The sequence below is a fragment of the Sciurus vulgaris genome (assembly GCF_902686455.1).
Source record: "Sciurus vulgaris genome assembly, chromosome: 3".
NCBI classification, from domain to species: Eukaryota; Metazoa; Chordata; class Mammalia; order Rodentia; family Sciuridae; genus Sciurus; species Sciurus vulgaris.
Genome location: NC_136463.1, coordinates 142,305,145 through 142,319,473, shown reverse-complemented (window position 1 = coordinate 142,319,473; position 14,329 = coordinate 142,305,145). Strand labels below are relative to the sequence as shown.

The following is a 14,329-nucleotide window of genomic DNA, read 5'->3' as shown; positions in this document are numbered from 1 at the left end:
ATCATAACTTTGGGCCTGCATATCTCTTGGCTTAAGTGGCTTCTCTCTTTGTCAGTATATACATGTAGTGTAGTAACCTTTAAAGATCTTGCTGCAGCACTTCCTGAAATAATTTTGAAAATCTGTAAGCCCCTATTCACATTTTAAGTTGCTGTCCACCCCCTTTTTTTAAAAAATATCACAGTTACATAGTTGCAGTGGAGTAGATTCTAAATGTAAACTTGCGTTAAATGTTTGAAATTCTGGGGGTTTCCGATTTAGCTCATTCTGTTTATGAGTGTCTGTTCTTTAACCTAATTGCCAAAAGTTTATTTTGGTTGCTAAATCATCCGTTAGATAAGACTTAATTTCTGTTGGAAAATAAAGTATGGCTCAATTTTTCAAGTCAAATAATTATGCACACATATGTTCATGTCAAAAATCATCTCACCTCTGACTTAAGGAGGCATTATTGGGAGTCTTGTCATAACTGGGTCATCTGTATATAGTAAGGAGCAGCCCATTCCTTCCCAAATCCATCTTAGCTTTATTTTCAAAATATATGGTCTATTCTGGAAATGTCTGTTGGTTTGGTTGCCAAGAAATATTTACTCTTTGGGACATCGTACCATAATAAGTTTGCAGATGGTTTGACGTTTGCTTTTCTTTCATAAAGTGGGAGAAGGGTGACTATTCAGAGGAAGTGGGAAAGTGTCGCTGGCTCTTTGCGGTACAAATCCGGAGATATTTGTCACCGCCTGCAGCAACTTGCACGGGTCTTACGGGTGGTGGACTGGAAACTGAGCTACTTCTATCTTTCTCTTTAGTGCACTGCTTTCCCGCTTGTTTGTTTATAGAGGATAGAGGAAATGAGGTTTACTTGCTTTGATAGGGGAGAGAGAGAGAGACTTTGCTTAAGAGAGACTTTGAGAGAAGGACAGACTTTGCTTAGAACTTAGAGGAAGAGAGACTTGCTATGCCTTAAAGTCTACTGCTTCTTACTGGTGCGTCCTGCATCCTGTGAACTAAGGGTACGTCTGCCTAAGGTGGTTTAGTGATGCGTCTCAGTTCTCCGTTCTGCGATCTGCCTTCCGCCGCTTTCTGCTAGCTGCTCTTCTGCTAGCTTTTTCTGCTAATGGCAGCTGTGTGTTTTCCCCTCTAGCTGCTGCGTATGTGTGTCTTCTCTCTGGCTGCTGCTGCGCATGTTGCCCTGTCTTGCTCCGCCTACGCTTATATCACCTCCAGGAGGTGGAGAGCAGGGCCACGCCTCTTACGCAAAGATTAGGCCAGACGCTCCGAGCAGGCACAATTAGGAGTGCTTGAGAACACATGCGCATACATTGTGTGCGTGGACGATAAATCACCTGAGTGTGCTTATGTCAATTAACCTCCTCGCTGCCGATGTGATCAACATGGCACAGCCCCCAACAGGAAAGGATGCTCAAAAATGAATTTTCTGAAAGATGATGTAGGGTATTACAGATCTGGAAGGTGGTTTCCCTAAATTTTTTTTTTTATTTTTATACTCTTTGGAAAGACTATGTATTCAACTGTCTGGACACTCCAGTTTGAAGACTGCTTGTCCAGAAAAGATGTTAAATTCTGAAAGTGGCCCCTCCTATATGTCAGTAATCTTCTCTGTGGGAGCAATAGAGTAGAGGTGAAGGGAAAGATGAAATCTGAAACTGGGCAGAAATAATAATAAACTTATTTCTCTTCAATTTATTAATTAATAAATGTAAGTAAAAGAAGAAGTAAAATGTTTTAAAAGGCATATATATATATATATATTTGCATATTGTGAAGAGCTTGAACAAATAGAATACTGCTGCTTTAGAATAAACGTTTAAAGAATAATATTGTGACTATTCTTATGTAGGGTGATCGTGGAGACCCTGGGCCTGCAGGCCTTCCAGGCTCTCAGGGTGCCCCTGGAACTCCTGGCCCTGTGGGTGCCCCAGGAGATGCAGGACAAAGAGGAGATCCGGTAAGAAGGGAATCAATTTCTCACTGACAGTTAAGCACTGTATTATAAACTTTATGTATGCATGGAAAAAATTGCACATGTGCACTTGGTTAAGGACTCTGAACAAAGAATGATAAGGAGTCAATTATGAAATAATATATATTTTAGTCTTAATGTCCATTTGATTTCAAATACAGTTTCAAAGATCCTAATGTATTGATTTTCCTAAACTGAAAATGCTTTGATTTATAGGAAATGTAATAAGTATGCATCAGATTATGCAAGTAATGTCTTTTTATAATCAACTAAGATAGTCTTCATTTAGTGAAGTCAGTTAATAAAACTGACTTTAAAAATATTGGTGTTAGCAAGTTCTTACCTACACACAGATGTTCACCGGACTCAATGGATTAGCCATAAGAATGTACATACACACACATACAAGCACTGAACTGTAAATACATGTTTTTGACATCCTATATCTATGTAATATGTGTATTTTTTTAAAATACCAACCTGTGGGAAATATTCTTCTAGGGTTCTCGAGGTCCTATAGGACCACCAGGTCGAGCTGGAAAACGTGGTTTACATGTAAGTCCTCTGTTTTTCTTAACAAATGCATGCTTTCTTACATAACATATGTTTCCAAAGAAGTATGATTTAAAGATTCAGAAATAGGAGGGATGGAGAAATGCTGTTCAATGGGTACTAAGTTATAGTTGAATAGGATCAAGAAGTTTTGGTGTGCTATTGAACGGTGGGCTGATTATAGATAAAAATAATATACTGCACATTTCACAAAATCAGAAGAAAGGATTTTTGAAGTTTTTGCCACAAAAGAAATATAAATGTTTGATAAGATAGATATATTTATCCTAATTTGGGCATTACATCATATGTCCATGTATCAAAACATCAGAGAGTACTTCATTAATACTTCTTTCAATTATCAATAAGACTAGAGTTAAAGTGTTTCTCCTAGAATAATAGTGCAATAATGTATTTCTCTCCAAGATGTCCTCAAAAATCACATAGGAAAGCAAATCTGCAATCTATTTGGATACTTGAAAAGCATCATTATATAGTATGTTTTATTTTTAATTTTACTGTCTTGACTGGATTCAGATCTTCATGCTGTTTGCTTTTGGCTAATTTTTAATTATTATTATACAGATGTTCTATTGTTTATACTTATGGCAGTCTAATAGATCATGTTTCTTATACCCATACATCAATGTCTATATTCATGAAGAACAATTATATCCATAAAACCATGATCATATTTTTAAGTTCCCCACTTTAATTTGAGCTTGACTGGTAAAGATTTCATAGTTGTACTATGTGTCAGATGAATGGTTTCTAACCAGTAACAGAAACACTGTAACTTTGTTTTTCATGAAAAAATGAATTTTAATTAATTTAAATAGCTGTTTTCTGTTGTAGTTTATTTTAAATTATGAAATTTTGGGACAACTTCAAAATAAAAGAACCTTTATAACATTATGAAAACATTCAGACTAATTTTGATGCTCACCTTTACATTGGTATATAAAATATGTAAAAGTTACTAAAATTTAGTTTTGATTTATTATAAAAGGCTCCTATGTTATCTAACAACGAGATAATCACAATTAAAAACCAAATGCAAAATAAAACCAAAGACACCAATAATGGAAAACATTAAGCTGACAAACAGTGGATTTGATGATTTCATCCATCTTCCATAGGCGGATTAACAGGATTCCAGTTCTCTTTTAGGGGAACTCTAAAGACAGCAGAAGCTGACTCCATAGTGGGGAACCCTATGGCACTTGTCAGTTTACTGTGAACCACTGAACACTGAACCCCTAGACCTGTTTTTATTCCTAAAAAAAAAAAAAAAAAAAAAAAAAAAAAACCAGCCACAACAACCAAGTAACAACCAAGTAGCTCAGATCAGTGAGATAAGTTTCACCTCTTCTCTGGGCGCAGCTTCTACTACAAAATAGGATCTCCTCACTATAGATTTTTCTTTCATTTTTCAGGACCAGGAATTCAGGATCTGGTTACAGATATTGCAGTGATGATGAGAATAACATAGGATTTCTTTGTATTTTCTTTAGAAAAGAATAACTTACTGATGATACTTTGGTTTCATTTGCTCAAATTTTTGCCCATTTCTTAATATAGTCACAGCTGTCATTTAGTTTATTTGTATATGCAAATTAACGAACATTTTTATCCTTAGAGGAAACATGGCAAATAAAAAAAGTACTTTGAGGTTTTAATTTCAAAGAATCTATTTACAGGGAAATTTTTTATATTATTATATCAGATAAATATATAAAAATGTAATTTTTTGAAATTCTTTCAGATAGGTTAGATCAAACTTAAAATATCTCATTAAGTATGAATTAACCTTTATGCTTAAAAGGGATAAACATTTGAAAACTGGAATTTCAGAAAAGCATCACTGATCACCTATCATTCCTTGGAAATAATAGACAAAATCCTATTTTTATTGCCTCTTTAGATAAGTAAACATGTTCATATCATGTAAACTACAGGGTTCAAAGTTATGGTAAATGCAGTTGTCAAAAGTAGAATTGCAGCAAATTGTAGTCGTGAGAAGTGGCATCCATGTCATGACTATAATTCTAGGGACCTCAAGGACCCCGTGGCGACAAAGGTGATAGTGGAGACCGAGGTGACCGGGGTCAGAAAGGCCACAGAGGCTTCACTGGTCTTCAGGTCTCCCTGGACCTCCTGTAAGTTATTCTTTAAGTTTTCTGACTTTAACACAGATGAATTTTTTTAATCCCATTTTAATTTCAAAATTACCTATTATGCAATATAATTGCTACAATTTTGTGGGGTAGATATAAAGCAAAATGTTATTTGTACTTTTACTCCTATGGAGAGTTGTCTTTAATATTGGCCAACTCATGGAGACATTGTGGAGATAGATGGCTTAGTAGTGTATACTGCTGAAGTCAATGACAACATATTTTTAAAACTGACAATGGCACAATGCAAGATCTACATATTTGAATAACATTTTCAATTTTATTCCTGTTTAGGGTCCAAATGGTGAACAAGGCAGTGCTGGAATCCCTGGTCCATTTGGTCCAAGAGTAAGTAACAAAAATAAATAAGTTGCACATATAAATAATAACAACTTCGTTGACATAATGCTCATGTTTCAGTTTCATTTCATGATATTGAAACTGAGATTGGCTCATGTTCTCTGAGTTAGCATCAAATATATTAGACAAACTATTTAACAATTACTTTAAAGTAGAAATATCCTCTAAGATGACAAATGTCATAATATGGACCCCCTTTGGAATCTCTTACAGAGGATTTGTAGATAATCATCTATTCATTTTCTTACTTTTTGTTAATTAAAATTTCCATTAAGCTTGCACTCTTTGAGGTGATGTAATTGGACCTACTCGTGAAATGGAAAAAAATTTTGAAGCTGGATATATTTTGTCCTTTAAGTAATTATAATAGTTTCTTAGAAATGGTTTGTATAAGGCTAATTTGGAAACAAATCATAAAATTAAACCAATACTTGAAGCTTTTAGAAAGCCTATATTCATATTAATGCTGCCTGTAATAAGTCACTAATGTCATAATGCAATTGACACAGTAATTATTTAGGTAAATAGAAAAAGAAGTTTAGAAAAAATTAGAAAAATTAGAAATGAATTGTACTATATCTAAGTACATTACAAATAAATCAGATAAAGAGAAATAATAGTATAAAATTACTATGCTTCTACAGGATAAGCACCCCAAATTAATTTATATCTAATCCTTCAACCTTAGTCATTTCCTTATTCTGAATTAATTGAATTCCCAACTAAGTTTATTTGAGATTTGATGAAACAATTGTTACCAATAAAAGTAGATGATTAGTCTATTAAAGTCTTTAATGTATACTGGTCTTTTACCATGCATGGACGAAGGACAATTCATGTCTGATGAAATTGTAAAGACTGAAAGTGCCAGAAGGCCATTTATTAGTCTTTAAGGAAACCAATCTGAGAAATCATTGTTATAGCTCCATCTGCACAATAGTTCTTTGATTAGAGAGGGGCATTGTAAAAAAAAATTTTTTTTTCACAGTATCTAAAGCAGTCATTGTTTTCTTTCAGGGTCCTCCAGGCCCAGTTGGTCCTTTAGGCAAAGAAGGAAACCCTGGGCCACTTGGGCCAATCGGACCTCCTGGTGTGCGGGGCAGTGTAGGAGAAGCAGGACCTGAGGTAAAGTCATAGGGGTTTACATGCAGGAAATGCTGTTGAGAACAGCAGCCTGTTGAACAAGGGACTTAAGGGGACCCTGAAAACAAATTCCAAAGTAACTATTTCAAGTATTTAATATAGATAATTTAGAGTATAAAACATCAGAGCCCAAGATAACCAGGCTTTGATTTCATGTGCTACCAGTTAAAACAAATAGCAAGTTATAATTCTATTTATGTTGCTTTGCTATAAATTACATATTTTAATTATCTGTGGGTTGTGGTGACTATCATGAAAATGCTGGAAAATTAAGTATATGAGACTGAGGCTTTTTTACATTGCAAATGACATTCAGAGAGGATTTCAATTAAATTTTTTCATTAAAAATTCTTATAGTATTGGTTTGAGGATGATATATAGCTATAAACTGCATTAGCTAATCTCTACCTTCTCAGACCTTTGGAGAACGTCTTTTGTCTCCATGTGCAAATTACTAGTGGGCACGTGTGCACATGAATTTATGCTTCTCTCCTGGGTGTTTCTTTAATCTAATTTACCTTCTTCTCCTTATTTTGTCTTTGTTCTCAATGCCAACGCCATTATACCAAATATTTATTATTCGGTTATGTGGGTCAAATAAGCTCATGTTTTCTATGGTCAAGAAGAATGTTTCCTACTTATTTCTCTGTGAATAGAAAACAGCTATCTAATTAGAATGCACTGAACTTATGTAACTCTTGAGTGATTTTATTTATTGTTCAGTGGTCTTTGGTAGGTAAAAAATGCATCTTATTCCTTGAGTTGACCATAAAGGAATGCATGGACTCATAATGACCTGCAAATTTATTCGTAAGAGCCTTTTGAGGATGAGAAAGCATTGGAACTTGGATTGGACTGAAGCAGCTTTTGTGATGCTACATAATAAGTGGCAGAACCATTGTTAGGACTCCAACCTTCTGATGCCCAGGGCTGTGATTTCCATGTGGGGGGAGTGTGTCTCTTCAGGTTTTTGCCTGCTTCTTTCAAGCTGTGGAGTTTGTCCTTGGGAAATGCAGAAGGAAATTAATAGAGAAGACCTTTGTAGTCTCTGCCACATTTTTGTGCTTATCTTCCTTTTAATCTAATAGTTCTCATTTGGCAAAAGTGTAGGAGAGCTCTTTACTTGCATCTATAAAAAAAAAAAAGGCTAGTGAGAACTTTCTTCCACTTTTTTTAGTACAGAGAATCTTTATGTGCACAGTAATTAATACATATAAAAGACTTCCTTTGCTTCCCTTTGATTGGGAAGTAGGGGAAATTCTCTTGTGGGTGTTTCTTGTGGGGATTTCCTTGGTATCAACATCAGCCTTATTGAACCAGCACCCACAGTGCCCCTGCAGCCCTGCTTCATCTTCCATACATAAATGCTTTGGAAAAAATTTCAGCTGTACCTTGCTCAAAATGATTTGAAATGATGCACATGTCTGCATGTTTTTAATATAAAATATATTGTATTGTCAAGGTAGACATTGAAGCAAATATTTTGTGGTTTAATCTTTATTTTTCTCAGATGCTGACTTGCAGATATGTTGCCTGAAAACAGGCATCATTCCTCATCCTTGGAAAGCTATAGTTTAGCAGCACCATCTATTTACAAAAGGGCATGAGTGACAGATTTCCCAGAACTGTCAAATTGGAACGTCACATCATAACTCTGTGCACCACACTCCACTAATTTAGGAAATTAAAAATAAAAGCATCAGTTTAAATGTATTTCTGATTTCTTTTTGATTAGGGTCCTCCTGGTGAACCTGGACCACCAGGCCCTCCAGGTCCCCCTGGTCACCTTACAGCTGCCCTGGTGATATCATGGGTCACTATGATGAGAGCATGCCAGATCCACTTCCAGAGTTTACTGAAGATCAGGCAGCTCCTGATGACAAAAACAAAACTGACCCAGGGGTCCATGCAACATTGAAGTCACTCAGTAGTCAGATTGAAACCATGCGCAGTCCTGATGGCTCCAAGAAGCACCCAGCCCGAACCTGTGATGACTTAAAGCTTTGCCACTCCACAAAGCAAAGTGGTGAGTGGACAGTGCCCATTTGAGCAGAAGGTGTTGTTTCTGATGATGATGTTTCTCACCTCCATTCCAAAATAATTTATGGATTTTCTAATTAGTGATAGACACAGAGATGAAGAAATAAACATGCCACAGAACTTATAGTTTTGTTGTGGAGAAAGTAAATGACATAAAAAAAATTATAGAGCAAGATGATTTGTATTATAATAGAGCATATATTGTATTAATAATCTAATTTCATGATGATAGTTCCATTTCCATCCAGAAGTCCTAAAACAGTAGGGATTTTGGAGGAATAGAAATCATCTCAAAGTTATATACAGTATATACACACACACACACACATATATATATGATATATATATACAATATATATATGTATATAAAATACTTGCTGAAGCCCAATTAAACATTTATTTACCTGCATGACTCTCAGAGTTTTAATATGTTACCACATATTGTGAGATCAATGAGAGTCAACTTCAGTATATATTTTTTCCCAAATTTGTTTGAATATGGAAATACTTTCATATAATGTTCTAATCATACATCTGGAATGTTTTGCAGGCAGGAACAAGTTATAGTAAGGTTGTAAGGCATTTTGGAATGAAATAGTGTTTCTGAACTGTGAACTATGCTTGAACTTTGCCTTATTCTATTATTTTGTTTGTTCTAATAAGATCTGGGGGATCCTAGACCATAGGAATGAGCTGAGAAATAGTCAGAATTTCAGTTAACTGTGAAATGACATTGACTAGGATGGTTAAAAGTGTGCTCTTTCAAAAGTAGGCAATTTTATTCTAATTGTATACTTTATATTCCACCACTCTCCTTTCTTTTTATTTAAAACTTGATTTTCATATGTTTACATACATATATATGTACACAAATATATATGCACAAATCTGTATTTGTGTATTTGATTATATGTGAAGCATATGTCTTGGTATATTCTGTTTTAAAAATTTTATATATAAGCAGATTGATTTTAAAAAGGACTGATGAGATGATTCATAACATCCTATTGTAAATCAACTCATTTAATTACTTTATTCATAGTTTTAATAATACATTATTAAATTCTAATTCTAATTTCTTTAAAACTTTGGCTCTGTAAATTTAATGAGAATACACCTATATAGGCAAAACCACTTAAAATATATCATCCATTTTTGTTACTTTTTCTCTTCTGTAAAGTGGGATAAATTTTCTTTCACATGCAGGTTTTCAGCCTTAAGTTCATAGTTGAGCAAAATGCCTTAGAACAGTGACAAGTGTTTAGAAGGTCCCCATGTGTGTAACAATTGTTTTCTTCTTTAAAGAATGTTCTCTGTTAAAAGAGTCCTTCATCAATAATGTCATATTTCCAAATTCTGTGTTAATTATTTTGGAGAGCCATAAACATATTTGAGATTCTCTTTACTTAGTATATATTTGTCATTTGGAAAATAGGTGAATATTGGATTGATCCCAACCAGGGATCTGCTGAAGATGCAATCAAAGTTTACCTGCAATATGGAAACAGGAGAAACATGTATTTCAGCAAACCCATCCAGTGTGCCTCGTAAAACCTGGTGGGCCAGCAAATCTCCTGACAATAAACCTGTTTGGTACGGTCTTGATATGAATAGAGGATCACAGGTAATTAAATTGTTTATTCAAGATTATATTTTTTTAATTTATTTAGAACTATGCTATTATTTTTTTGACCAGGTTTATTTTAAAGTGACATATTCTCATTAGTTACAATTGCAATAGCAAGGCATAAACCAAGTTTTACTGGGCATTAGATTAGCATAAATTTTGAATTATAATTTTGCCATTGATAAAATGTACAGAAGTCATTATTTCTAGGATTGGTTTCTCTAATTTATACGGCAATGACAGTGGAGTGTACTTGAAGGGATCTTGCCATGGTTGAATGACAATCTTGTGTCCAGCTTCGGGAGACCTGGGTAACTGTTAGCTAGATCTTTTACTGATGTTGGGCCATCTGAAGTGACTAAATTTTTTGAAGCCTCAGTTTTGCCAGCTTAAAGTGAGACTGAATTCAGATCCCAGAGTATCCATATGAATATAAGTGTTTAGAGTAATGTCTAGAATATGGTGAGATACACATATATATATATAAATATTAGATAATCTCTAATAATGAACTCATGCTGTAAACTTTGTAGTATTTTTAGAACTTAAAGCACTTGTGTAATCATATAAATTTGACTGATATTTTTCTGAGTTCCAATCTACCCTCTGCTCCTGTCATGGTCTAGTATTCAAACTTTCACCAGGCCTTGCTACTTTCATTTTAATATTTCATCCCAGATCTCCTTCTGATGGCCAAACTCTGAAATTTCCTTCTCACTTCTGCTCCTAAATCTAAACGGTTGAAATGTAATTTAGGTTATGTGACATTATGTAAAAAACTCAAATGGAAGCATTGAAAAGAAAGCTTAAAGTAGAAGATGAATAAAAAAGAGCTTGTGGGCAATTATTTGTTGACTAGTGGAAATGTTTTAAATTCATATTTCCTCGAGTGTATAATAGGTAGTAAAGATTTTATTCTAACAGCTAATTCCTAATTCTTACTCTAATTAATAATAACAGTAATGAGGTATTTGATAGATGATTGAAACAGATCTTAAAATAGATAATCTTTCTCTGGAAAATTATAATTATTGTTCATTTCATCACCTCCTGTTCAGGATAGTAAGGATAAAGGTTCTTACTTGCAAATATGCTCGAAATTTCAGGATCATTTTATTTGTATAGTTAGACCACCTTATTATATGATAAGAGTTAAGGATTTGCTGAAATCAATTTATCTATCTGTAATGCATTATGAAATCCTTCAGTATTGCATATAAAAGTCTTTGTTTCTAGTTTGCATATGGAGACCACCTGTCACCTAATACAGCCATCACTCAGATGACCTTCCTGCGCCTGTTATCAAAAGAAGCTTCCCAGAACATCACTTACCTCTGTAAAAACAGTGTAGGATATATGGATGAGCAAGCCAAAAGCCTCAAGAAAGCTGTGGTTCTTAAAGGGGCAAATGACTTAGAAATCAAAGGAGAAGGGAATGTGAGATTCAGGTATACAGTTCTTCACGATACTTGCTCTGTAAGTACTTTTTGATATACACTCATAAAACTTACTTTAAAAATACTATCTTTGTACTTAAGTGAGGTCAGTTTTACCTTATATATAAGCTCAGCTGCATTTTGTATCGAGTTGCTGTGTGGGGTCAACATGAATGTGTGTTAGCACATGAAGCATGATGGAAGTGTTAATATAAAACAGTAAAAAAAAAAAAAAAAAAAGAATTGGAACTTCTAAGATCGGATCCAACTCTTTGCAAATGGGTTTGGTTCTTCTGCAAGTCATTTAACTTACTAAATCTCAGTTCTACGTATAGAGTCCCTTGATTATAAAATGTATAATCCATCACTGATTGTCTCCCCACTGGCATACATAGATATAAAATAAGGAGGATATTATAGGATAAGTTATAAATTCTTTGTGAAAAACAAAACAAATTATTTTACAATTTATATTGCTGCTATTTGGGAAACTGCAAAAGATAAAAGGAACTTTTACGTAGAAAGAAGTACTTGCCATGTGTGCTGGTACTTCACTTACTGTTACCAGTGCTCTTACATTTAAGTAGTGTTCTAAAAATAATTGCTTTTATGTTATAAAAGTTGGCTGGGGAGGTTTATGTCTAACATTCTTAGAAAAAAAAATTGTGTCTACTATTAATCCATTGCACCATTTACTTCTAGAAGCGAAACGGAAATGTGGGCAAGACCGTCTTTGAATATAGAACACAGAATGTGGCACGCTTGCCCATCATAGATCTTGCCCCTGTGGATGTTGGCGGCACAGACCAGGAATTTGGCATTGAAATTGGGCCAGTCTGTTTTATGTAACATAAACCCAGACATTGACAGTGAGCACCACCATCAATGATGACCACCACCGTTCACAAGAACTTTGACTGTTTGAAGTTGATCCTGAGACTCTTGAAGAAATGGCTGATCACACATCAGCACTGTATATATGGTCTTAAGTGCCTGGCCTCCTTATCCTTCAAAATATTTATTTTACTTACAATCCTCAAGTTTTAATTGACTTAAAATATTTTTCAATACCACAGTTTAGGATTAAGACGACCAATGACAATGATCACCTTTTAAAAAAAGTAAACTTATTAAATAAATAAATATCTCTTTTCTTCAATTTATTTCAATGTAATAAAAAGGTTGCTTAGTATTTATGAGGAAATTCTTCCTGGCAGGTAGCTTAAAGAGTGGGGTATATAAAACTACAATACATGTTTATTTTGCTTTGCTACAGTTTGAAAACTAGAAATTTGTTACACTTTTGGGATCCCTCATTCCCAAATCATCAAAGAAAAATGAAATCCAGATGTTTAAACTTGTGATTGAAACCCACATGTGTGTCTTGATGTAGTATTACTAATGTCAAAAGAGGATCTTTTAAAAAAATACCATTTTACCACTGTCTTAAATGGAATTTTAAATAACATATTCAATGCAATTTCAGAAGAAAAATTGAATTTCTTCAACTTTTCAAATTTTTGCAAAATTTGACATGTGTATACTCATTTCTCATTCAATTTTTAAAGTACCTTTCCCTTTTGATGCAATCTATTAATAGACAGAAGTTACACAGGTATAATGTTGAATACATTTCCTTCTTATTTAAGAAGACACTGAATGTGAAATAATTACACATACAACTTCAAAAACACATTTCCAGGACCCGATGTTGAGACTCTTCCACGTAGATACAATTTCATCATCCTGAAGTGCATCATGAAGAAAAAGCTCTAGAAACCCAGAGTTGTGGAGCCGACTCTAATCAAATGTGATGTTTGGAATTAGACTATTTGGCCTTTGAACTTTCATAGGAAAAAAGACCCAACATTTCTTAGCATGAGCTACCTCATCTCTAGAAGCTGGGATGGACTTAGTATTCTTGTTTATATTTTAGATACCGAAAGGTGCTATGCTTCTGTTATTATTCTGAGACTGGAGATAGGCAGGGCTAAAAAGTATTATTTTCTTTTTTCTTTTAATGATGGTGCTAAAATTCTTTCTACAAAATTCTTTAAAAACCAATACTGTTTCATCAGTGCCATTTGTGAAAATGTATCTGTTAGACTTCCCATTTCTGAAAGAGCATTGTTCCAGTGCCTTTTTGCTGTTCCTCTGTCATACTGTATCTGGAATGCTTTGTAACATTTGCATGTTTCTTAGACCAGGACATGTAGGTCCCTTGTGTCTTGAGGTACTTTTTTTCTTAATTGCGTTTGTTGGCTCCATTTTTATTTCTTATTTAAAAATAAACAACCGGGGCCATCCAAAGGACAAGCCATGCACACAACTTTGGTTATGTATCTCTGCAAAGCATCGAATTAAATGCACGCTTTTGTCATGTCAGTCTTTTTTTGTTTTTTGGAATTCCTTTAAATACATAGTAGATGGATACAATTTCCAATAGTGAAAAGTAAGGTGTTGTGGTATTCTGCATTTTCCCTTTGTTTGAAAGATACGACAAAAATCTTCCATCATATATGTACTGGCTTATAAATGAAACTCTATCTGCGACAATTATCCACAAAGTCAATGGGGCACTAATTTTCAATGTCTAGTCTTTTTAAAATGCCAAGGTGGTGTTAGATAGGAGGTAGGGTATGGGGAAAGGAGAAAGAGAAAAAGTGGAAGTTAGGGAAATGTCCCTATGCTTGAGGCCCACCGAACACTCTGGGTTAAAGGGGGAAGCTAGTCAACCACAAGGGGAATTCAAGCCCCTAAAAGGAAAGTCCCCTATCTTGGGAGGGAATGACCTAAAGTTAACTTCATGCTAGTTAAAGTATCATTAGCTTTGTGGCTTGCTCCCCCAGGGTGCATTTGTGGGTTGGGGGGAAGAAACTATGTATGGAAGAGCAGTAGAGAAGAAATTTTGTCAAAATCAGCTGTCAATCAAGATGTCAATCAAACCCAGGTCTACTCAGGGGAGAAGGGGTAGATCCTGCATAGCCCCATAAAAGCCAGTTCCAATGTGTAG

General features: G+C 34.6%; 1 protein-coding gene across 1 annotated transcript in view; it reads left to right on the top strand.

The window, feature by feature from the left end:
* The window catches only part of LOC306658296 (uncharacterized protein), a 34,163-nt gene extending 20,462 nt beyond the window's left edge, over positions 1-13,701 (top strand). Inside the window, 11 exon segments of the mRNA XM_079135098.1 lie at positions 1,859-1,966; positions 2,483-2,536; positions 4,586-4,670; positions 4,673-4,692; positions 5,005-5,058; positions 6,088-6,195; positions 7,949-8,033; positions 8,036-8,239; positions 9,689-9,877; positions 11,117-11,356; positions 12,019-13,701. Coding sequence (XP_078991224.1) covers positions 1,859-1,966; positions 2,483-2,536; positions 4,586-4,670; positions 4,673-4,692; positions 5,005-5,058; positions 6,088-6,195; positions 7,949-8,033; positions 8,036-8,239; positions 9,689-9,804 — 834 coding nt within the window. The 3' untranslated portion in view covers positions 9,805-9,877; positions 11,117-11,356; positions 12,019-13,701.
* The last annotated feature ends 628 nt before the right edge of the window (positions 13,702-14,329 follow it).